This window comes from Calidris pugnax, unplaced genomic scaffold (assembly GCF_001431845.1).
Source record: "Calidris pugnax isolate Ruff unplaced genomic scaffold, ASM143184v1 scaffold56, whole genome shotgun sequence".
NCBI lineage: Eukaryota > Metazoa > Chordata > Aves > Charadriiformes > Scolopacidae > Calidris > Calidris pugnax.
Window position 1 is genome coordinate 5173531 of NW_015090839.1, and position 25591 is coordinate 5199121.

Here is a 25591-nt window from a genome sequence, read left to right on the forward strand (position 1 = left end):
CCTGCTACTCTCCTCCTGGGTAGTGAAAAGGTAGAAACGCAGAGAGAGAGATCTTCGGGAGCAGTGATCCATAATACAGCTGCCAAGTCTCAGGAGAGCCAGACAGACTGGCTAGACATAGGTTACTGAGAGAAGGACAAGTACACCTGGATCTCAGCATGCAGGAGGAAGCACCCTGTAGTTTCAGGGTGGTTCTTACCTTAGCAACTAGAGGAAGGGCTGTGCAGATTTCTGGTACTAAAAGGCCTTTCAAGTCCTGCATAGGGTCTCAACCCTTCCTCACAGCCAGATCCATTTTTAGCATTGGAGTTTTCTCCTCTTCCCAGCCAAGATAATATACTAGAAAAGCACCTGCCTCATCATCACACCTTTAACAAAGATCTGAGATTCAATTAACACCAGTGCCACTGACCTATGTGGTTTCCTTCCAGAGAAAAGCCTCCTAGCACTGTCCCTGCTGAGAGCCAGTAAAAAACATCGTCTCCAAGCCAAGAAACACCAGAAGGCAAGTAGGAGCAGGGTTGATGGTGAAGCACAGACAGCACTTCCCCCAGGCACCTGCTGTGTGTGTCTGCATGGGAAAAGTCTTGCATTTTAAAAGATACCACTGATGCCTAAAAAAAAAAAAAACAACTGTGAAAGTAATTGTCTTTCTGAAAGGGAAGTTAGATTAACTGTTACAGGCATCAGCCACCTGGTGAAGGTTTCTCAGTATCACCCAAGGTGAGAATGGAAACCGTTGGGGTGATACTGGTCAAGCCCCGTTCAGACACTCTGCTCCAGCTTAGATACAACTCTGGTTGAGTTAAACGCCTTCCCAAAGGGGACAAAACCCAAAAGCTTTCATTATAGTAGACAAGAACAGCCACATGGGCGCTGGACCAGCAGTACCCCAACGGCTACACTCTCACCTTGGGTGATACTGAGAAATCTTCCCCAGGTGGATGAGGTCTGTAACAGTCAGCGCAACTTTCTTCTCAGAAAGTCATTTACATTTGCAGTTAGTTTCTCTTCAAGGCTTCAGTGATCCTGATGAGGGGAGGGATGCAACACAGATTTCACCACTTCAGCTCACATCTATAGGCTCCATAAGGAGACATGGGTTTCAAAAAACTCTGGCACAGCTGCCTGAAATCCTGACAGAACGGATACATGTCAAGTTCCCACTTCCTACTTTTCTTCTGTCAGCCTCAGCTAAAAGCAGAAACATCGCAATAGAGAAGTGCAGTCTAGCAGGCAGAGTTTTGAGAAAGGGAACAAAACCCTGAGGTCCCCTAACCCTGAAGTCCTCCAGCTCCCCTGTCCCCGAAGTACTCAGCACCATCCCTGTACCTAGTCCTGTCCACTAGGACATTGGATACCCATTGTCCTGCACAGATCCTGAAGCGCTGAGAAGCCTCAAGATCAGCAGCTGGAGGGGACATCACACTTCATTCACACGCCGTCTCTGATAACATTAAGCGGATCTTCATGGCACAGAGAACAGATGAAGAATCTTACGCAAGTGATCCCAAATAAGCCAACTGCCTGTAACAACACTCCCTGCTCCAAAAAACGTGTCAAAGGGTTACAGAAGAGGCTAGTAAGTTGTGTGACATGCTCTTTAGGCGGGAGGAATCTGTCAGTCCTTTCCAAGAGTTACTCAAAAAGGCTGGAAATTCCAGCAGGGCCAGCAGCCAGGGAGTGAGGTGAACAATCAGAGATTCCACAGCAAGGAGGAGCCCTCCAGCCTTGAAAGCTGGCTCTTTGAAACACTTAGAATCATAGAATCATTCAGGTTGGAAAAGACCCTTGGGATCATCAAGTCCAACCATCTACCCTACTCTACAAAGTTCTCCCCTAAACCATATTCCCCAACACCGCATCTAAATGACTCTTAAACACTTTCAGGGATGGTGACTCAACCACCTCCCTGGGCAGCCTATTCCAGTGTCTGACCACTCTTTCTGTGAAGAATTTTTTCCTAATGTCCAGTCTAAACCTACCCTGTTGCAGCTTGAATCCATTCCCTCTTGTTCTATCGCTAATTACCTGTGAGAAGAGACCAGCACCAACCTCTCTACAGTGTCCTTTCAAGTAGTTGTAGAGAGTGATGAAGTCTCCCCTTAGCCTCCCCTTCCTCAAACTAAACAGTCCCACTTGGCTAAGGCTTTTGTGGGCTGTTTTGCCAAAGTCACCTTCATCCTATCTCCATCTCTGGGGCACCCTGCTCACTAGGAGACACCACAAACTGCAGTGCCAGGACATGGGAACATGGCAGATCAGCACCATCCCTCTACCCGCTACTGCTTAACTTCAAAGCTGAGCATAAACATGGAATGATCATTTGTGTCCCTCTGCTTCTTGCCCAGCCAAGAGGCCAAAAGCCTTTTGGGGACAGCCAAACACTGCTCTGGCAGCTCATGCTGCCAGTACACCAGCTTCACAGCAGCTCTGTGATACATGCAATTTCCAAGAGAGAGAAGGGCCCCTGCTCCCAAGCTGGGCAGAAAGCGATGTAGAGTTGGCAGTAACACTTGGCACCAGAGTCAGGCAAAATATTCTAAGAATCAAGACAATGTGCTGAATTTGCATTTGTGAGGGCTGGAAAAAGTTGTGGGCATTTCACATGTCACAGTTGCTCAGTTAATTTTCTCTGTGAATTACAGCTGTTTGAATGCTCATAAAAGAGGCAAGGGTTGTTTCCAATGGGCCAGTGCCCATTTGCACATGCAGATGAGGAAAATCAGAACTAGTAGCTGGGAGAAGGACATCTGAAGGTCCAGTCCCACCCAATTCACTAGCTAGTTGCCATGGTTTGCTTGTAATGAGCTGTAGATGAACATTTTTGAGACATCACAGTGCCTCCTCACTTTTACAGAAGCTAGAAAGGGGAAGTCTATTGCCTACGGCTCCAAAAGGAACTACCTCCAAAGAGGAAGTTTATTGCCTATTGCCTTAGACTAGAACCTGAGTCTTCTAAAGCTAAGCAGCCTATTGCCTACATGCCAGACTATTGGTCTCCCTCTTCTTCACACTCATAATCCTCCAGGACAACAGATCTCACTGCCCTGCATCCTCCTTGCTGCCCCATCACCTTTTCAAAGGCTGATTCTCTGGGGCTGTCTTTACCAGTCTTTCCCACCCTGTTCTGCCTACTGCCTCCCAGTAGCAACATCCTCTCCAGTGCAAAGCCCAACCCAATACACTTGGAGTTTCTTAATGCCCACACCATGGTATGCCTCAGCTTTATAGAATTGACATCGGCAGCCTTTGGGAAAAAGGTTTTCCTGAAAAACAGTTCACTAGCACAAAGCCACTGTGCCACCAATGTTTCCAGCACTGCAAGTCCTATCACAGGAAAGGACTTGGCAGCTGCTGGGAATATCAAGACCTTAAAGGTCTGTAGACCTGATTTGACCAGGCCCTCATTCCTCCTACAGCCAGGGGAGACGAACAAGCAGTAGGTTTCCCCTTCTCTCCCCTGACACACACTATGCTAATACAAAATCAAAGGGAGGCTGCAGGTATCTTCATGTTCACTAGGTAGGATGACTCAGTTGGACTCAGGTAGGTGCAGATGTCATAAATCTCAGCCAACATAACTTTTGACTTGACTAGGAAAAACTGTCCCCTTTTTAAAGCCAGACTAGTTTAAAAAAAAAAAAAAAAGAAGTTTCACTGTATAGTTCCCTCTCTGAATAACAGTCACCATCTCAAGTCAAGCTGGAGACTGACGTGAGGCTGACACAGAAAGGGACAGAATAAATGCATCAACCAGCAGGGAGACTGAATTATGAGCCACTGAACAGCCTTTCCACATTGTTTATGACAGCCAGAAGGGAATTATCCCAGGGAGGTCAGATTCTAAAGCTGCTCTTCATACTGAGAGGCCTCCTCTCTCCTTTAGGACTTGTTTATGCCTATTAGAACAAATGATTTCCCCTTTCTTTTCCCTAAAGTGAAAGTGCAAACTGAGCAGATGATACAATCCAACTTTTAGACACAGCCTGACTGACAGTTTTTTCTATCTCCACTTTCTGAGATGACATCGTGTACTATGAAAAAAAAAGACAACCGAAAACCCAAACCAAACCAGCAGCTGCAATGCAAACCAGCAGAGCTTAAGGGCAATCTGAGAGGGGCATTTCTAGAGTGCTACTGCACCAAAAAAGGAGAATAAATTTCAACAACTCCAAAGACCATTAGCACCCTCAGCAGGTACAAAGCCACCACCTCACTCTCTCCAACCTGGCGACTCATCCACCAGGTCCCTTAGGCAGAACTGCTGTCAGAACTTGCAGCCCTATTTAACTTTCCCCCTGAGGAGCTTCCACATCAAGCTGGTAGGAAGCGATGACTGCAGTCCCCGCAGACTAGCTGGCTACAATACATCCTATTATGTAGCCAGGCATAGACCACAATGGCCTTTCTGCTAAAGAGAAAAGTACTTTTCCATATGACAATTCAGCATCGGGAACAAATTCAAGACATCACACTGCCCTCAGAGAAACAGACCAAGACTGCTGAAGAGAGGCGAGCAGCAAACCCAGTGTGCAAGGACAGATGGCAAAAGAAGATGTTCTCCAATCCTTCCTTCCATTTGCCTCACAGGGGCTGCCAGGGAAGCTGACACAGTCTGCACATCTGCACGCTCCACATGACCTCCGCTGGGACGCCTGGCAGCCATACCCTTGCCTTGGGAAAGGACTGTCACCCAGCACTGTGACTTGCACTCAGACACAGCTCCATAGATTTCTTAGGCTAGCACTTAGATTAGGTCATTGCAAGTAACTAACTGACTAGAAAAAAGGACAACAGGATAAGGAAATCCCCTGAACAGAAAACAGTCAAAGACCAGGAGAACAGTGGTGGAGGTACATTGTCCTCTGTTAAGCACTCAGATTAGGTCATTGCAAGTGACTAACTGACTAGAAAAGACAGCAGGATAAGGAAATCCCCTGAACAGAAAAGTCAGTGAAAGACTACAAGAACAGTGGTGGAGGTACATTGTCCTCTGTCACAACCAAGGTGAAAATCTTTACCACCCAATAATTAAGACATAAAAGCTAGCTACCCATTGCAATTGGGCCATAAGAGAGGTCCCCCCCCACTGCACTCACAATTGTCAGGACATTCAAGACAAGCTTCTACAACAGAATTGAGCAGAATGAATACCTCCGTCAAAATGGAGGTCTTGCTTCCCCTGTCCTCCCCCAGGCATGTATGTTCCTGTCCACGCACACACCCCCCTCCTTATCTTGCACCTGCTCTGGTCCTGGCCTAATCACCTGGCAATCCACTTTTGTTCATTAAAAATGGCAGAAAACAGACCACCAAAACCCGCCACAATTCTTTGCTGGGTAAAGGAGTTGAACCAATTTATTTTCCAGCCAGTGCCAGAGCCAGCCAGAAGTGCTGTGGCATTGCATTTCTCACAGACACTCCTTTGGCAGTCAGCACCAGACAACAGAAAGCATCAGAGGACCTTGAGGGTTGGATGCACTTACTGGGTAGTGATGGATCACCATGCGGTTCAGCAGAGTGGACAGGGCGTAGAAGCAACCTGTATTCAGACCTGAGAGGGGGATAAAAATGCAGCACATTCAGAGCCTGCTACTCTCCTCCTGGGTAGTGAAAAGGTAGAAACGCAGAGAGAGAGATCTTCGGGAGCAGTGATCCATAATACAGCTGCCAAGTCTCAGGAGAGCCAGACAGACTGGCTAGACATAGGTTACTGAGAGAAGGACAAGTACACCTGGATCTCAGCATGCAGGAGGAAGCACCCTGTAGTTTCAGGGTGGTTCTTACCTTAGCAACTAGAGGAAGGGCTGTGCAGATTTCTGGTACTAAAAGGCCTTTCAAGTCCTGCATAGGGTCTCAACCCTTCCTCACAGCCAGATCCATTTTTAGCATTGGAGTTTTCTCCTCTTCCCAGCCAAGATAATATACTAGAAAAGCACCTGCCTCATCATCACACCTTTAACAAAGATCTGAGATTCAATTAACACCAGTGCCACTGACCTATGTGGTTTCCTTCCAGAGAAAAGCCTCCTAGCACTGTCCCTGCTGAGAGCCAGTAAAAAACATCGTCTCCAAGCCAAGAAACACCAGAAGGCAAGTAGGAGCAGGGTTGATGGTGAAGCACAGACAGCACTTCCCCCAGGCACCTGCTGTGTGTGTCTGCATGGGAAAAGTCTTGCATTTTAAAAGATACCACTGATGCCTAAAAAAAAAAAAAACAACTGTGAAAGTAATTGTCTTTCTGAAAGGGAAGTTAGATTAACTGTTACAGGCATCAGCCACCTGGTGAAGGTTTCTCAGTATCACCCAAGGTGAGAATGGAAACCGTTGGGGTGATACTGGTCAAGCCCCGTTCAGACACTCTGCTCCAGCTTAGATACAACTCTGGTTGAGTTAAACGCCTTCCCAAAGGGGACAAAACCCAAAAGCTTTCATTATAGTAGACAAGAACAGCCACATGGGCGCTGGACCAGCAGTACCCCAACGGCTACACTCTCACCTTGGGTGATACTGAGAAATCTTCCCCAGGTGGATGAGGTCTGTAACAGTCAGCGCAACTTTCTTCTCAGAAAGTCATTTACATTTGCAGTTAGTTTCTCTTCAAGGCTTCAGTGATCCTGATGAGGGGAGGGATGCAACACAGATTTCACCACTTCAGCTCACATCTATAGGCTCCATAAGGAGACATGGGTTTCAAAAAACTCTGGCACAGCTGCCTGAAATCCTGACAGAACGGATACATGTCAAGTTCCCACTTCCTACTTTTCTTCTGTCAGCCTCAGCTAAAAGCAGAAACATCGCAATAGAGAAGTGCAGTCTAGCAGGCAGAGTTTTGAGAAAGGGAACAAAACCCTGAGGTCCCCTAACCCTGAAGTCCTCCAGCTCCCCTGTCCCCGAAGTACTCAGCACCATCCCTGTACCTAGTCCTGTCCACTAGGACATTGGATACCCATTGTCCTGCACAGATCCTGAAGCGCTGAGAAGCCTCAAGATCAGCAGCTGGAGGGGACATCACACTTCATTCACACGCCGTCTCTGATAACATTAAGCGGATCTTCATGGCACAGAGAACAGATGAAGAATCTTACGCAAGTGATCCCAAATAAGCCAACTGCCTGTAACAACACTCCCTGCTCCAAAAAACGTGTCAAAGGGTTACAGAAGAGGCTAGTAAGTTGTGTGACATGCTCTTTAGGCGGGAGGAATCTGTCAGTCCTTTCCAAGAGTTACTCAAAAAGGCTGGAAATTCCAGCAGGGCCAGCAGCCAGGGAGTGAGGTGAACAATCAGAGATTCCACAGCAAGGAGGAGCCCTCCAGCCTTGAAAGCTGGCTCTTTGAAACACTTAGAATCATAGAATCATTCAGGTTGGAAAAGACCCTTGGGATCATCAAGTCCAACCATCTACCCTACTCTACAAAGTTCTCCCCTAAACCATATTCCCCAACACCGCATCTAAATGACTCTTAAACACTTTCAGGGATGGTGACTCAACCACCTCCCTGGGCAGCCTATTCCAGTGTCTGACCACTCTTTCTGTGAAGAATTTTTTCCTAATGTCCAGTCTAAACCTACCCTGTTGCAGCTTGAATCCATTCCCTCTTGTTCTATCGCTAATTACCTGTGAGAAGAGACCAGCACCAACCTCTCTACAGTGTCCTTTCAAGTAGTTGTAGAGAGTGATGAAGTCTCCCCTTAGCCTCCCCTTCCTCAAACTAAACAGTCCCACTTGGCTAAGGCTTTTGTGGGCTGTTTTGCCAAAGTCACCTTCATCCTATCTCCATCTCTGGGGCACCCTGCTCACTAGGAGACACCACAAACTGCAGTGCCAGGACATGGGAACATGGCAGATCAGCACCATCCCTCTACCCGCTACTGCTTAACTTCAAAGCTGAGCATAAACATGGAATGATCATTTGTGTCCCTCTGCTTCTTGCCCAGCCAAGAGGCCAAAAGCCTTTTGGGGACAGCCAAACACTGCTCTGGCAGCTCATGCTGCCAGTACACCAGCTTCACAGCAGCTCTGTGATACATGCAATTTCCAAGAGAGAGAAGGGCCCCTGCTCCCAAGCTGGGCAGAAAGCGATGTAGAGTTGGCAGTAACACTTGGCACCAGAGTCAGGCAAAATATTCTAAGAATCAAGACAATGTGCTGAATTTGCATTTGTGAGGGCTGGAAAAAGTTGTGGGCATTTCACATGTCACAGTTGCTCAGTTAATTTTCTCTGTGAATTACAGCTGTTTGAATGCTCATAAAAGAGGCAAGGGTTGTTTCCAATGGGCCAGTGCCCATTTGCACATGCAGATGAGGAAAATCAGAACTAGTAGCTGGGAGAAGGACATCTGAAGGTCCAGTCCCACCCAATTCACTAGCTAGTTGCCATGGTTTGCTTGTAATGAGCTGTAGATGAACATTTTTGAGACATCACAGTGCCTCCTCACTTTTACAGAAGCTAGAAAGGGGAAGTCTATTGCCTACGGCTCCAAAAGGAACTACCTCCAAAGAGGAAGTTTATTGCCTATTGCCTTAGACTAGAACCTGAGTCTTCTAAAGCTAAGCAGCCTATTGCCTACATGCCAGACTATTGGTCTCCCTCTTCTTCACACTCATAATCCTCCAGGACAACAGATCTCACTGCCCTGCATCCTCCTTGCTGCCCCATCACCTTTTCAAAGGCTGATTCTCTGGGGCTGTCTTTACCAGTCTTTCCCACCCTGTTCTGCCTACTGCCTCCCAGTAGCAACATCCTCTCCAGTGCAAAGCCCAACCCAATACACTTGGAGTTTCTTAATGCCCACACCATGGTATGCCTCAGCTTTATAGAATTGACATCGGCAGCCTTTGGGAAAAAGGTTTTCCTGAAAAACAGTTCACTAGCACAAAGCCACTGTGCCACCAATGTTTCCAGCACTGCAAGTCCTATCACAGGAAAGGACTTGGCAGCTGCTGGGAATATCAAGACCTTAAAGGTCTGTAGACCTGATTTGACCAGGCCCTCATTCCTCCTACAGCCAGGGGAGACGAACAAGCAGTAGGTTTCCCCTTCTCTCCCCTGACACACACTATGCTAATACAAAATCAAAGGGAGGCTGCAGGTATCTTCATGTTCACTAGGTAGGATGACTCAGTTGGACTCAGGTAGGTGCAGATGTCATAAATCTCAGCCAACATAACTTTTGACTTGACTAGGAAAAACTGTCCCCTTTTTAAAGCCAGACTAGTTTAAAAAAAAAAAAAAAAGAAGTTTCACTGTATAGTTCCCTCTCTGAATAACAGTCACCATCTCAAGTCAAGCTGGAGACTGACGTGAGGCTGACACAGAAAGGGACAGAATAAATGCATCAACCAGCAGGGAGACTGAATTATGAGCCACTGAACAGCCTTTCCACATTGTTTATGACAGCCAGAAGGGAATTATCCCAGGGAGGTCAAATTCTAAAGCTGCTCTTCATACTGAGAGGCCTCCTCTCTCCTTTAGGACTTGTTTATGCCTATTAGAACAAATGATTTCCCCTTTCTTTTCCCTAAAGTGAAAGTGCAAACTGAGCAGATGATACAATCCAACTTTTAGATACAGCTTGACTGACAGTTTTTTTTCTATCTCCACTTTCTGAGATGACATCGTGTACTATGAAAAAAAAAGACAACCGAAAACCCAAACCAAACCAGCAGCTGCAATGCAAACCAGCAGAGCTTAAGGGCAATCTGAGAGGGGCATTTCTAGAGTGCTACTGCACCAAAAAAGGAGAATAAATTTCAACAACTCCAAAGACCATTAGCACCCTCAGCAGGTACAAAGCCACCACCTCACTCTCTCCAACCTGGCGACTCATCCACCAGGTCCCTTAGGCAGAACTGCTGTCAGAACTTGCAGCCCTATTTAACTTTCCCCCTGAGGAGCTTCCACATCAAGCTGGTAGGAAGCGATGACTGCAGTCCCCGCAGACTAGCTGGCTACAATACATCCTATTATGTAGCCAGGCATAGACCACAATGGCCTTTCTGCTAAAGAGAAAAGTACTTTTCCATATGACAATTCAGCATCGGGAACAAATTCAAGACATCACACTGCCCTCAGAGAAACAGACCAAGACTGCTGAAGAGAGGCGAGCAGCAAACCCAGTGTGCAAGGACAGATGGCAAAAGAAGATGTTCTCCAATCCTTCCTTCCATTTGCCTCACAGGGGCTGCCAGGGAAGCTGACACAGTCTGCACATCTGCACGCTCCACATGACCTCCGCTGGGACGCCTGGCAGCCATACCCTTGCCTTGGGAAAGGACTGTCACCCAGCACTGTGACTTGCACTCAGACACAGCTCCATAGATTTCTTAGGCTAGCACTTAGATTAGGTCATTGCAAGTAACTAACTGACTAGAAAAAAGGACAACAGGATAAGGAAATCCCCTGAACAGAAAACAGTCAAAGACCAGGAGAACAGTGGTGGAGGTACATTGTCCTCTGTGCGCTTGCCTTGCTTTTGTTCTTCCCTAGGCATCTGCTTGTAACCCCTGCTGGAGATTACTGGGCTAGGAGGACTCCTGGTCTGTGACAGCACAGCCAGCCCTTTGCTCCCCTAAAACAACTCAAGCCAGTTACTGTCCCAACAGAGCATGGAGAGGGAGGGAGAAGCTAAACATGTCTAGCAGTGATAACTGCACAGAAGAAAGGCCAGACCTTACCATAAGTGACCATAAGCAGCAGAAAGTTGGCATTACGGAGCAGACGGAGGATTGACTGCACGTAGGAATACTCCTCTGGCGGTCTTGACTGGATCAAGGCCTGAGCTCGGCTCGGCGGGTGCAGGGGCTTCTCCTTGAAGACTGAAACCAGACACAAAGTAGAGCTGTTTGTAACACTGCAATCGGTCAGCCTGAGCACATGCTGTGGGTTGAGACATTTAAGGGACAGCAGAGGGGCTAGTAAAACCAAGTGCAACCAGAGGGTTTAGTAAAAACAAAACACACCATCACCCTTAAGCTTTGATCTCCACACATCCAGGAATAGAAAAGAACAGGGTCTCTCCAACATAACTCCTGTGATGGGGGAGGCACCTTGTTTTCAATTAGCTTTTTGTGTAGACAGTGTCTGGCAGCAACAAGATAGTTCTCAGAACTAATAATGCCTTTATCTCCAGGATGATGGCCTGCCAGCTGCAAAAGAGTTGCATGCAGTTACAAATGTAGAAGTGGAATGGGAAAAGCCAGCTGGCATTACATGGAACTTGGCTGACAAGCTCTGCTCTCCAGTGAACTTGTCAATCTTTCATGCTAAAGATCTGACTTCCACTTCACATGTTAAGCAGTGGAATGGCACCTCTGGTGTCCTGCTACTGCCCTTAAGGCTTCCTTCTTTCCACTTATAACTGGTTACTTTTTTCATCCTAGGAACAGCTTGTTCCTGTAACGACAGATAACCTGCCTCTTTCTCCCTACCCTTAAGAGGTAGTCAGGTCCAAGACATAACCCAAGTCCCTGCACCCTGTTTGCAGGCAAGATGACCGTGAACCTTGGAAGATTTCTACTGGCTTTTAAAGGACTTACTCATGCCAGGGTTTTATTACACAGGCAATCAAAGGATGAACTGAACAATTTGGCAGGCTCACTCACAACCTCTTGTACTCCCTTTTACACGTGATGTTCATCAATGGCTTGAAGCAGCAAGATATGGTATTGCACGACCCTGTGAGCTGCCTTCTAGGACTCATCCCCAGATGACCTCCCTGGCCTGTTTCCTAGCACACTGGCCCCTCACACACAGGATGATCTTTTCAATCCCACCTGGTTTCATGTGCACTCTCCCACCTCCTTACCTATAACAACCAGGATGAACAGGGCTGTTGCCACACCCGCAGTTATGAAGAACATGATGCTGATGTGATAGGCCAACTTCTCCACATCCTCCACATTGGGAACCAGAACTGGAGGGACCAAAAAGCCCACAGCGATGCCAAGCTGAGGAGAGAGAAGGGATACACAGAGGTGTGACACAAAACCACAACACTGCCACCACCCCACGGCTCAGCTCCCTGATGACCAGTAAGGGCTCAACTGAGCCTAATCCAACTTCACAACCAAGGTGAAAATCTTTACCACCCAATAATTAAGACATAAAAGCTAGCTACCCATTGCAATTGGGCCATAAGAGAGGTCCCCCCCCACTGCACTCACAATTGTCAGGACATTCAAGACAAGCTTCTACAACAGAATTGAGCAGAATGAATACCTCCGTCAAAATGGAGGTCTTGCTTCCCCTGTCCTCCCCCAGGCATGTATGTTCCTGTCCACGCACACACCCCCCTCCTTATCTTGCACCTGCTCTGGTCCTGGCCTAATCACCTGGCAATCCACTTTTGTTCATTAAAAATGGCAGAAAACAGACCACCAAAACCCGCCACAATTCTTTGCTGGGTAAAGGAGTTGAACCAATTTATTTTCCAGCCAGTATTGCACGACCCTGTGAGCTGCCTTCTAGGACTCATCCCCAGATGACCTCCCTGGCCTGTTTCCTAGCACACTGGCCCCTCACACACAGGATGATCTTTTCAATCCCACCTGGTTTCATGTGCACTCTCCCACCTCCTTACCTATAACAACCAGGATGAACAGGGCTGTTGCCACACCTGCAGTTATGAAGAACATGATGCTGATGTGATAGGCCAACTTCTCCACATCCTCCACATTGGGAACCAGAACTGGAGGGACCAAAAAGCCCACAGCGATGCCAAGCTGAGGAGAGAGAAGGGATACACAGAGGTGTGACATAAAACCACAACACTGCCACCACCCCACAGCTCAGCTCCCTGATGCCCACTAAGGGCTCAACTGAGCCTAATCCAACTTCACAACCAAGGTGAAAATCTTTACCACCCAATAATTAAGACATAAAAGCTAGCTACCCATTGCAATTGGGCCATAATAGAGGTCCCCCCCACTGCACTCACAATTGTCAGGACATTCAAGACAAGCTTCTACAACAGAATTGAGCAGAATGAATACCTCCATCAAAACGGAGGTCTTGCTTCCCCTGTCCTCCCCCAGGCATGTATGTTCCTGTCCACGCACACATCCCCCTCCTAATCTTGCACCTGCTCTGGCCCTGGCCTAATCACCTGGTAATCCACTTTTGTTCATTAAAAATGGCAGAAAACAGACCACCAAAACCCGCCACAATTCTTTGCTGGGTAAAGGAGTTGAACCAATTTATTTTCCAGCCAGAGACAAGGGTAGAGACAGAAACTTCCCCTCCCCCAATAAGTGAGATATTAATCTGGCTCAGGACTTTATGACACTGTTTCCTAATGAGCCCCCTCCCAAGACAAGGCTAACCAGACAAGACCACTATGAGAACCTAGAGAAACATCGAGGTTGAGAGCGATGGAGGTGCTGATGGAACATATCCTAAACATCAAGGTTGTGTGATGGGGCTTGGCAACTGCCTCTGGATAAAACCCCTGGTTCTGAAGGGCTGCAAGAAGAAACCCCTGCACCTCTGGCCTTTACTGTGCCAAGAGCCCCACGTGTCCAGCTGAGGAGGTCCTTCAGTGGGAGCACACTTCAGCAAGGATGTTAGGGCTTTTAACTCCACAGCTATTTCTCCAGGACAGTGACAAGGAGCTGATAAGTGGGACTGACAGTGGCACACACCTTCAGTGCCACGCTCAAATGGTAGAGAGAAGAAATACCTGCATTGGTGCTTAGGAGCACACTCATCACAAAGTTGAGCCAAAATTCACTCGGCACATTCAGAAGTACTCTAAACACAAGAGGAACCTACAAAAGCCACTTTTTTTCCCTGCTTTGTGTTTTACTGTTTGTGGCTGTGTTTCAATCACAGTTTGGTTCCCAAGCACTGTTTACTCACCTGTTCCCCTGGCCCTTACCAGCACTTGCAGCCCTCTCAGACATCAGAAAAAGAGCCATGCTCATGCTCAGCTCTTGGTTGCTCTGCACTCTAACCCCTGTTTAGGGCAAAAGCAATTTTTTGTTTAGCAACACCCTCATTTCTGCTATTTCCCTGATTTAAACCTGTGTTTCCTGTTGTGGACAGTGACAAGGCACACACAAGAGCCTCCAATAGATGGAAGGACTGAGAAGGCACCCAAGAAAGAAATGCCAGGTGCCATTCTCATCCTTGCTTGAAACAAGAGATTTCCAATCTCTTCGGCAGGCTGTACCATTCGCCTGGACACAGGAAAGCGCTAACAGTATGAGAACAGAGCTAACTGAACCAATATTAACTAGCAGCTTAAAAAAAAAATCCCACCCACCAGTTATTCATGCTACCTCAATACAGCCTCTACAGAGCTACTGCCCTCATCACACTAAGAGATGAGGTAGGAGTATGCAAGATATGGAAATGAGGATACAGCCAAATTAAGGCCACTGTGTTTACTATTTCCTTATAGGAAACATTAGATCAATAGGAATCAATTAGCACCACAATGACCCATTGTTCCAAGAGACTGGACTGGAGAGGAGACTGGTTATGCCTCACTGATGACTGAAGAGCAGCAAGACAGCACCACTAGCCAACTGCTGCCATACAGGAGGATTCTGCAGTGCTCCATGTCTTCCGTAGTCCCTGGAAAGGGACTCTACAGGTTTGGAAAGCAAAGACTAAGAAAGACGAGGACTATGCTGCCCGCAAACACATCCAAGCATGTCAGCACACAGAGCAGAACGACCCAGGAGCCCTGTAACCCAGGCACAAGCTCAGACACGTTGTCCGGGCTGCCTTCTAGCAAAAACTCCTTGTGCTTTCTGCATGCTTCCTCTGATAAATCTCTTTTGGAAGACCTACTCACTGGGCAGGATCAAGATCACAGAACAAATACATTTCAGGTGCCATACTTGGTAGTTGGGATAAAAATCAGCTTGTGCTTGATGCCCAGCCCCAGAAAACTCCACAAACTCCCTCCGCCTGCATCTAGCTAGTGGATTTTTGAGACAAAAAGAGGTTTGTTTGAAACATAAGCTTTATCTGCTAGATTCAGACACCCTATATTAGTTTACAAACAAGTACCTTCTCCTGCATCAAACAGTGCTCTTCACTAGGACCTGGAATAGCCTGGGTCAAGCAGGATCAGCAACAGGCATCTGTGCTGAGTTCATTGTTGGTGCTGGAACATCACAGGCAACCAGTGGGAAGTCACCAAGACTCTTCCTCAAGAGTCCCCAAGACTCGCTCTCACCAAGTGCCTCCCCAGTGCACGGCACTGACGGGAATGAGAATATTCAGGGGTGTGTTAAAAGCACTGAAGCCAGACACAAGTTGTGCTGTCCCACATAGCAAGCCAAGGGCTGAAAGAGCTTAGGAAGAAACTTAAGAGACTATTAGGAAGGTTAAACACACTACAAGCAGCCTCTCACACAGGACTAAACTTGCCAGAGCTCAACATTGTTCAGACACAGCCTAGCAGCATCTACCAGCATCTCGTCACGGTCGGTCAGGTTCACGCTCCTCCTCTGCACTGCCTGCTGACACCAGGGACTTGTCGACTGCCAGCACGCAACTATCAACTGGCTTAGAGGCTTCAAACTCTGATCTTCCTTAAATTGCACACCTCTCTCTTCTCTGCACAAGGGAAACAACCCTGTAGCTGCACAGAAAAGGCAACAGCAACAGGTGGATGCTCACAGGGATCGCTCACAGAGGGTGGAAGCCTCTTCATCTCTCCAGCATGTTATTTTGCCGGGCTTGTGGACAAAGTGCAGGCTCCTGTGTGCCTGCCCAGCCCAGGACACAACCACACTGGGCTTCACTCCTAACTCCTTATCATTCCTAAGGGTTCAAGCTTTGAGGAAAAGACTGTCAACATTGTTCCTTTCTATTCAAGGAAAAAGTCCTACTGGCTCTTAGATATCAGGTCTCACGTGTTCCCCTCCACCCTTTACCAAATACGATCTATAAACACCTTCCTGTAAATTGCTCCTTTGTCTTATCACCGTTTCATTCTTGGAAGAACCGGGATGGATTCCTGTGGTAGGTATTTCTTGGCTTCCTGCTCTCTGCTATCACATGCTAGTCCCACGAGCTGCTGAACTGCAGTAAAACAGGAAAGGCTGAGAGATCCCTGCTTTATTCTGACCTTCAATATAAATTTCTCCAGGACCACAGCCAAGATTCACTTTTTCCAGATCTCCCTCTAGCTTCTTCCTGAAAAACGATCTGATGTACCTAGCAAATAAGGTCTTGAGAATCTGTTTTGCAAATTGTTCAGAAATCCTTTACTGGGAAGTCCTACAGTCATCACTTACCCAATGGAACACAGACTTATTCAGCTTTCTTGGACACTTCTCTTGTCTTTTCAAAATACCTGAACAATTTTTCGAACCATAAATGGATGTTTTGCCTTCTCTCTTCATCTCCCAAAACAGGAACCACTTTTATCCATTAGGAGTTTGTTAAACCTTTGCAAAGGACTAGGTTGACGGAAGGGAAAAAAAAAAAAAAGATCATAGCTCATAGCAATAGGAGCTACATTTTATATTTCAGAGCAACTGATGTTGTTAATCCTATGAAGATGAGGTCCTTGACTTCACTAAAACCGAATATTTCCTGAAGGATACTCATAGACCTTGGATTATTCATACCATTTTTAGCAACAAAAACAAGCTCTCAACAACACAAAGACTATCATAGAACACATACTTTACGTTTCACAATGAGATTTTTAGCCCAGTTCTCAGCAGGACAGTGCCTACACCACCATCTGCCCAACAGACAACACTGTAACCAGATAATCAGAAAATTTAAAGATGCCTTAGAAAGAGAAAAATAACTTTTCTCTCTTCTCCACACCTCTCACGTCAGGGCTGGGAAAATAAAGTAATTTAAAAACAAGGTTGGTTCTGCAGCAGTCTGTGACACCCTCCTTATAGAGACCATCAGTCATCAGGGTTTGTAGTGCAGTCCCTCTCACCAGCACACAAATTAGCATCTCCAACCTTTGTACAGGAGAAAGGTCTCCAAGACCTATATAGATAGGCTCTAGTTCCCAAGATTCAGCACATCATTCAGCATCCCCAAACACACAACACTGTCCTTATCTCCAAGAATCTCTCCTCCCGAATCAGGCCATTGGCACTTTATTTTAAAAAGGCTTTGAGGTAATTTTTAAAGAGAATACCAGGGAAGTCAACAACTACAGCAGAGTGCACTGTTCAGATGACTTATTCTTTAAAGGCTGATAAAAGATAGAAGGAACGTATTTCCTACCTGAATTTTGTCAAGGACCAGTCCCAACAACAACATCACATTCAACATTCAAGCGTATACAAGAACAGGCAACAAACCCAAGAGCAAGTGGCTAATGAGATGGTATAAATGCACCCGAAGTCTTGAAATGGAAAATGGAATGCCTAATTTAAATTTAGCTGTTTGTATACTAAGAGTCTGCTGAAGGAAGATAATCAGTGCGGTATCAGCATAAAAATTGTAAATGAATGATCGATGGAGGAGTGGGTCTGCACCTTAAAGAAAACTACGAGTCAGCAACAGGAATACAGAAGCCCTATAAAATTCCACAAGTAAGCACAAATATTGACAGAGGAAACCACCAAACTCAGAAGGTCAATTAAAGCGTTAAAAGATAGAAAGAGAGAGATGCTGCAAAGGCAGAAAAAAAAAAATACAGCAGTGAGAAATTTCGACAATGCCCTTGCAGGCTAAATAAGCGTCAAGACAGGGATGATGCAGAGACTGCATTTTTGGATTCCATAAATACTCTTTTCTGAAGAGAACCTATAAGAGGCAGCACAATTTGTGATTTAGACCTAGAGCAGCACAGTGTGACCACAATCAATATTACAGAACAGGTCTGCACTACACTCAAATTCAGCTTCCTTGCAGCAGTGACAAAAAACCCACCCTCCAAAGCACTATGGCAATATTTAACTCACAAGACGGAGCTGCCTAAAAGGAAAGAAGCTTGTTAAAATGAAATAAAATGCTTGCAAATGGCATTAAGACTGCGTAAAGACACTGCATCAGAGGCAAAACCAAACCAACAATGATCCAACTCAAAAGCTGGACATTACTCCCTCAAAAGACAAGCTGGACCAAGCTAAAGTAAAACCATAATTAAGCCCAAAAAAGACTGGGGATCAACTTCACAAACTAAGTCAAAACTCTTCAAACACAGTAAAATCAGGAAGCCTGCCAGAAAGTCTGTAGGGCCAAAAGATGATCACTGTGAAAGGAAAACATTCAAGAAAGAGGGAGAAGTAAATGAAGTCTTGCACCAGCATTCATGACATGATATTTATGGGAGGTTTCCACATCAACAGGACCTCTTCATATGGCAAAAAATCTGAAGCATTATCAGTGGAAGACCTTAACCAATTTATTTCAACTAATTTCTTCTACAACGTGTCCGGACCAGATGGTATTCATCCATGAGTTCAAAAGTACAAGTCATCAGAAAACCCAACTACTCGCACACAAACATACCAAACTGCTAACTCTGCTCTATTACCAAATACTCAAATCAGGAATGGAGGAAGAGAAAAGTGATGTGAATTTTTAAGAGGCCCACAGGCACTCCAGCACAGGCAGGAGTCCCCACAAGCACCAGAGGCAGCAGCCCACTGGTTTGGCCAAATGGGCAAAAACTGTAGCAATCTAAAGACTGAAATTTACACCTTGATAAACACCAATACAACAGATTTTTCAGACACTATGATTTCAACGCAATCTCAGCAAGTTCCCAAGCCAAGTACAGCAGCATCCATGCTGTTCAGTAACAGATGAGACTGGGTCAGGATGTCACATAGCCCACACTAGCCACCCTGTAGTGTAAACCAGTGCAAAGATGCACAATGTAACTGGTACCAGCAAGAGGACACATCTGACAGCTGGGAGGAGGGGGAACTTGCACAGTTTGGTGGATCTGAAAAACATGCCTCTTGTCGCAGTAGGAAAGCCCTTATGAAGGGGAACAGAAGGGCTCTCCTTCTCACTACGTTGCTTTTTACATGTATGAGAGAAGAGAACTTTGAACCACACTCAATACATACAGGACCCACGCCAGATGCCCCTTCGACAGTTCTGCCAACATAATTAAATGCGTCAGACCTGGATCTCCATTCACCACCTTTGAGGACGTACCTATTCCAAAGCCCCAGGCAATACAGCCTCTTCCTCTACTCTTGTCTGTGTGTCCAAGCCCTGCCCTGCAGGGCTCCCTCCTGCACCGCTCCCTCCTTTTCTAACTGCAGGTGCCTCCCACGCTATAACCATGATATTTCATGGGAGCAGCTAAACTTTCTGACCCTACAATTCACATATTGTTATCTGTGGAGAGCAGAAAGCCACCCCCTTCTCACACCCTGTGACTACACATCAGCTTCCCAATCCTTTGCTACCAGCACAGGTCCCATCTGCCCTTCTACATAAGGGGATACAGTAGAATTGAAAATACCCATCTGAAGAGCTGTGTAAAGCAGAAGCTGCCAGTTCCTACCCTGTATACTTCTGTGGCCTGCTGTCCAGAATATGCTTCTTCTGTACCACTGACAGCAAAACCAAAAGAGCCTGTTGAAATCCAGATAGTCAGGAAGTCAACATACATAAATGTTTGCAAACCACAGGTTAGTTACCTTTCTTTCTTTAAGAAGCAGGAAAGACTTAAGTTGTGAAAGGAAAAATTGTAATCCAGGCCTTGTGACAAGATAAGATATGCCTTAGGCTCTTTTTTACTCTCCCACTGACATAGGAGATAATGCTTTTGCTTTTTTTTTTTTTTAAACTGTGCTTACACAACCAAAGGGCTTCTGCAGGCAAAGCAAACTCCCTTCCTCATCACACTTCTGCTTCCATGGCATCACCTCATATTGCTTAATGTGACACAATGCCGTAGGATGAAGACTACTTCTCTATGCAAGTCATTCAGGGCCTCTCATTCTTGAATGCACCTTCCCCCAGTTTACTGGGAAAGAAACACAATGCAGCAAAACAACAGCAGGAGACAAGAGAGAGTGAAGCAGAAGAGGGGGTTCAGCTCTGACAGCTACCTCAGCTGCTGCTAGAATCCTCAGTTGGGATATAATACTTTGGTCAAAGACCTCCTACAGTCACCTAACATAGCCAGCCCCAGGGGATCCTGCAGGGCAAGCACTGAGGGTGCCACAGGCAGCCGCTCCCAGCAAAAAACACTGCAGTCATTCATTTAACTCCTATGCAACTTCCAAAGAACATAACCCAAAAGCCAACTGCTTCTGTGAGGGAGAAGGTGGAGCAGCCTTTGGTGTATGGCTGACAAGGGAGCACCAGATGAAATGAGTAGAAAAAGTTAATTTCAGGCTCCAGTGTCCGTTTATAGAAACTTAGGCATTTCTGGGAAAGCCACGTTGCTGTTTGGTCAGCACACCCTCCCACACTGAGCTGCATCCAGGACCTCTGAGACCTGACCACATAGTCAGATCCAAGTGCTTGATCCACCCTGCCCTTCTTTACAGGGAGAGAAAGGAGCCAGGGTTGGAGAATGTCAATCATTAACTACTGCCACTACCAGCTCCTCTCGTCCCTGGCTAAAATCTTGTCTATTCTAATAGCTAAAACCCTGGGAGATACAAGATACAGGACCAAGCCACGGAAGGGTGCAAGTCAGACTACCACCTGCCCTCATTTTTAATAGGGATCAAATCTCATCTGAAGAGTTGGGGAGCCTCCAGCAGGGACAGAACAGCCAAAGAGAGCTAGAAGTCCACTTGAAGACAGGAATTCCACAGGGCGTGCTCCATTTCCACAACACTTTCTAGATTTTCACATCCTGCCTTCCCTGAAGGGCAAAAGGTACAGGACAGAGTTAGCAGTGAGGCATCAAAGAGCAGCATGTGCTCAGCACAAACAGGGCTGGAGGCTCACCAGCACCAAAGCCGTTCAGATGCTGCAGACCCAATTACTCTGCAACACCCACCCACTACCTCATGCAGACTCTTTCCCCCAGGTCAGAACAAGAGGAAAGGACCCACCAAGAGGGAGAGAGAGCTCGTTTCCCTGAGTGTCATTCACATTTTATCATCCACTTTGTCCACTTCAAAAGCCATGGCTCAGCAGTCTGCAGATAGCACCTAAAAGCTCTGCCTCAGGCCATTTCTCTTACAGGGTCCCAAAATTTCTGAATTCATGTGCCAGCTCCATCAGAACAAGGACAAGACCCCACCTGAAGGTCAGTCAGGTGCTCCATCATTTTCCCCAGAGGCAGAGATGAATACGAAGCTGAAGTTTCCTCTCCTCCCAAACCCCATCAACATCTTTCAGCAACCCCTGCTAAAAAATGAAGAGTCAAAATTACAGCAGAAAAATGGTCTAAGGTGCCTGAGTCCTTACTCCCAACAAAGTTTCTCTTTGTCAGAATGGCAGAAGCCACACAAAGTCTATTTCAAACAAACAAACAAAAAAAGCAACAATATTAGTGGCAAAGCAATACAAAGTAACAAACACAAAGGTTCTTTCCTCACCCCTGTGCAACACAGCTATACACTTCCCTGCCTGCTGCCCATGTCCCATGTTCATCAGGCAAGAACAGGGAGACACAGCAGGAAGAGATATGCCTAAAACCAACATGCCTGGAGAAGCCTGGCCCCAGCACAGCATTCCAGCCCACACCATGGCAGCAGAAGCAAAGAGCTGGGCCCTGACCACCAAAAGTCTCAAAAAAACATGAGAATTGAACTCATCACCTAAACATCCCCACCACTGCGTTAGTTTTGTCATGCCACAGCACCGTGTTTCTTCATCCCCAAAAGCCAGGAGAGCAAGTATGTTAGAGGAGGCAACGTGTGCTGCTCCAGCAAGCACCTGCTCCTGCAAATGCTGGTATCTCAGGAAAGCATTGCTTCTTCTCACTGTGGTCCTGTCACCAGGGAGAATGAGGGGACAGTCTCCCTCTGACACAGAAGTCCCTTTGCTGCAGCCTGTCAGGTCTGAACCACAGCCCCAGACAGGGAACTGTCTGATAGATCAATATACCACCATGGAGCATTGAGTCCCTGCAGCAGGGACTTACGCAAAGCACTCTCTCCCACCCACCTCTTGTGCATGAGACTTCACAGAGATGTCCAGCGCCAAGCTCCTCCACAAATGACACTGATGATGACCTAACAGGCACACTACTACTGATGACTGTATTTCAGAAGCATGTCAGACAAATTCCTCCCAATAATCAAACACATCTGTGAACTCTCCAAAACACTTCGTCCTTCCAGAACTTCAGCTTGAAGAAAAGTCTCCACATAGATTATTTTTTTTTCCCCCTAGTCTTTTAAGCAATGAGATGCTACTAATATTTTAATGCCAAAGTATCCAACTTGCAAATAACCCCATTCTACATCTCCCTATACATGCACTTGCAGGGACAAAGAGGAAAAAAAAAAAAAAAAAAAACAAACAGAAAAACCTATGCATCTCTCTGTTAAAAAAGGGAAAAAGTAAAACATCATGAAAACCAGCAGTGGGTAAACAAGAGAATGTGTCCACACTCTTCTCTTCTAGAAGCTGTCCAGCATTGATTCAGGAGTGCTCAATTTAATCCTTCTTTGCACTTCACGTGCCACAGCCAATGCATGACAAGGAACAAGCGAGAAGAATCTGATACTCTACTAGAGTTTTTACTGTTTTTTAAAATATATTTAATACTCAGTCTGACTGATTCAATGATTTACTGTTCAGGGCTGACTTTGAACCTGAAGGTTACCAGCAGTGGTGTGTCCCAAGCAGACATCGCCCTGACAGACCTAGAGGAACCAGCAGGCAAGGGTCTCCTCAGGACAGCACTGCTCAAGTGCTGGCAAAGGCCATGAGGGCAGGGGCAGAAAGAGGGCAGGTGTATCAAACAAAGCAGCAGTGACTCTGCCCCAATCCTCCACGTAGCTGACTTTAATTCCTATCAGTGCTTGGGATTCGACAATAATAATCGTGATAATAACTCATGACAAGAGTTTTCCACCTTGAAGATCTGTAAGTAAGTAACATGGCAAGGAAAGGAAAACCATACATTTGTAGAGGAATGAGTGTAGGGAATAATTTGCCATACTGGCACACAGCAATTACAAACCCACTGTATTATACCTTTTGCTCCCTAAAACACAGTCTTTAACTGCAGAGTCAGGAAAAAAAAATGCCTCTATTTCTTTCCCCTGCCCAACATCACCACTAAACAAAATTGCTGCTTCTCATCCACTATGATTACACACCTCAGGATCCTCAACTAAGAGAATGAAATTAAGGGAATGAATAGGTCCTTCCTATGGAGCATGCCCCGTCTTTAGCCATTGCTATTTCTGATTTCTCCAATTCTCTAAAAGGAAAGTCTGGGCTTACAAAGAAGGGCTATGTACTGAACTGAGGTCACATTGCTATGTCAGTTCAGCCCCCAGAGCAGTGTGGAACACCAAAAGCATAGCCAAAGTTTGCTTTTCGCAACCATTAGACTAACCTGCTCCTTTCAGAACGATGAGGATACCATACTCTCATACAGAACAGGCTGAAAACCTCATTGTTTGGATTTCTTAAGGCAAACTGTTGAGTAACTTCACCTGAATAATTAAAAAAAAAAAAAAAGTCTGACAGCAAAACGCTGTTACTTATTTACTCCTAAAGCAGCAGAGTGTTCATGCCAAGTTAAATGCCTTCCACTCTAAAGATTCATTTAAAACACGTAAAAACCAACCCGCTAGCCCAGGTGATTAGAGCAAAGAGGAAAGCTAAGATTCACTCGGAGAAAGATGTTTTCTCTTTCCAAAAGATATAAGCCAGAATCTTCTGAATTCCCTAGCATTGTTCCACAAACACCATCTCCAAGCATTCACCTCTTTTCGCCCGAGTAGTATTTAAATAAAAGTACAAAAATCCAGGAATGCGAGGAAAGGAGACCTCAAACCCACTGCACACAAAGTTATCTGTGAGGAAAACCATGCTTAAGAAACCACCTGAACTACAAACCATTCAAATCCGAAGAGCACCCAAAGGCTGAACTAAAGACAGACCAGGGCACAGGTCCAGCCTAGCAGCCAATGCCAGGTTCTACTTCCCTCTTCTTCACATCAGCTTTGCAGAGCCAGACTCACTTCGCTTACGCCACACTACAGTATTGGTCTATCTGCTTCGTGCCACAAGGATGAGTGGGTGTTCCAGTGCAAGGGTCAAGAAGCTACTTCCCTCATTCTTTCAAAGCTGTGGAAAAATTTATCTCCTCTGAGTGCTAGCTAGCTACAAGACCATCACAGCTTGAGCAAGGGCAGGTCACTGGCCTCCCTGACCCGCCTCAATACAAGAATGCTCGGGGAGCTCACCTTGCCCTAGCAGGATGGAAGGTTTGCTTCCTTTCAAAGTAACTGCTTGTGGAAACTCTATACCTACTTTTAAGAGGTATGAGAGTGCTAGAGTCCTTTTCCTCCAGGGCCCAGTGACAAGTACCCTTTTCAGTAGACAGTTAATCGCCTTTGTCCCACCTTGTTGCCAGCAGGAGGAGGATATTGCAGCGTCAAGTCCAGATGCAGCTGTAGATCTGAGGTTTGCAGGACACTCTGCCCAAAGTGTGTTTCTCAGCACCTCACATTCCCCTCCAGCCCATCCATGGGGCTTCTGAATCACACCCTTGGACTGGAGATTTGCAGACACGGGAGTAGCAAGGCACTGGAGAAGACCCTGAGTCCAAACACCACCCAAAGCCATACCTAACCCCCACGCTACCCCCAGCTTTGCGGACTTAGATCCCACCTGCTTCTGCCACCACCATCACTCCACAGCCTAACCCCAGCTGTGTCCCTCCAGGTACCAGCCACATTTCCCGGGGAGAATTTTGTGTAAATACCTCTTAGCCTTGCTCCTGCCCGCCAAGGCCTTGTGCATCTCTTCCCCCTCCCTGTTTTTGCCCCCTTAGCACTCCCAGTCTCCAGCCAGGCTGGTGAAGGCTTGTCCCATCTGCCTGGCCAGACTGGGGACAGCCACCCTGTTACCTGGTTCCCAAAGACAGCGATGGAGCAGGCGGTGGAGACCTCGTGGGAGCCAAACCAGACGGAGGCGATACGCGAGGGCATGCCCAGGATGAAGACCTGGGCCAGGGAGCAGATGACTTGCCCCAGGACGGTGACGGCGAAGAGGTGAGGCTTCAGGCTGCCCAGCTTCACCCAGGCACCCAGGGCATTGAGGGCCGAGCCCACCAGGGCGATGAGGCGCAGGCCCCGCTTGTCCAGCAGCCAGGCGACGGGGAAGAGCAGGGGGATGTAGGTGAGCATGTAGCTCATGGAGAGCCAGTCGACGGCGAAGGCGCTCACGCCGTAGAAGCGCATGAAGATGTTGTTGATGCTGCCGTACTGGATCCACTGGAAGGCGTTGCACAGGGAGTAGCTGCTGAAGAGCAACACCACGGCCCAGCGACGCCGGGACAGCCGCACCTCAGCGGGGCGGGCAGCGGCTTCCCCCGCCGCCCCGGCCGGCTCCTGCTGCACCATGCCGGCAGCGCAGGCCGCTCGCCCCGGCCCGGCTCGGCTCGGCTCCGTTCCCCGCCGGGACCCACCTGGCCGGGAAAACCCCGCCAGGCCGCCCCCGCCGAGCTCACTGGCTGCCGCCGTGCGGGGAGGCGCCG

At 47.0% G+C, this 25591-nt stretch overlaps 1 protein-coding gene across 1 annotated transcript in view; it reads right to left on the bottom strand.

Moving 5' to 3' along the window:
* Positions 1-25496, bottom strand: part of FLVCR2 (feline leukemia virus subgroup C cellular receptor family member 2) — a 52244-nt gene extending 26748 nt beyond the window's left edge. Inside the window, exons 1-4 of the mRNA XM_014942019.1 lie at positions 24963-25496; positions 12587-12728; positions 10683-10823; positions 5490-5557 (exon numbers count right to left, since the gene is read on the bottom strand). Coding sequence (XP_014797505.1) covers positions 5490-5557; positions 10683-10823; positions 12587-12728; positions 24963-25457 — 846 coding nt within the window. The 5' untranslated portion in view covers positions 25458-25496. The remainder of the gene's footprint in view (positions 1-5489; positions 5558-10682; positions 10824-12586; positions 12729-24962) is intronic.
* Positions 25497-25591: the final 95 nt, after the last annotated feature.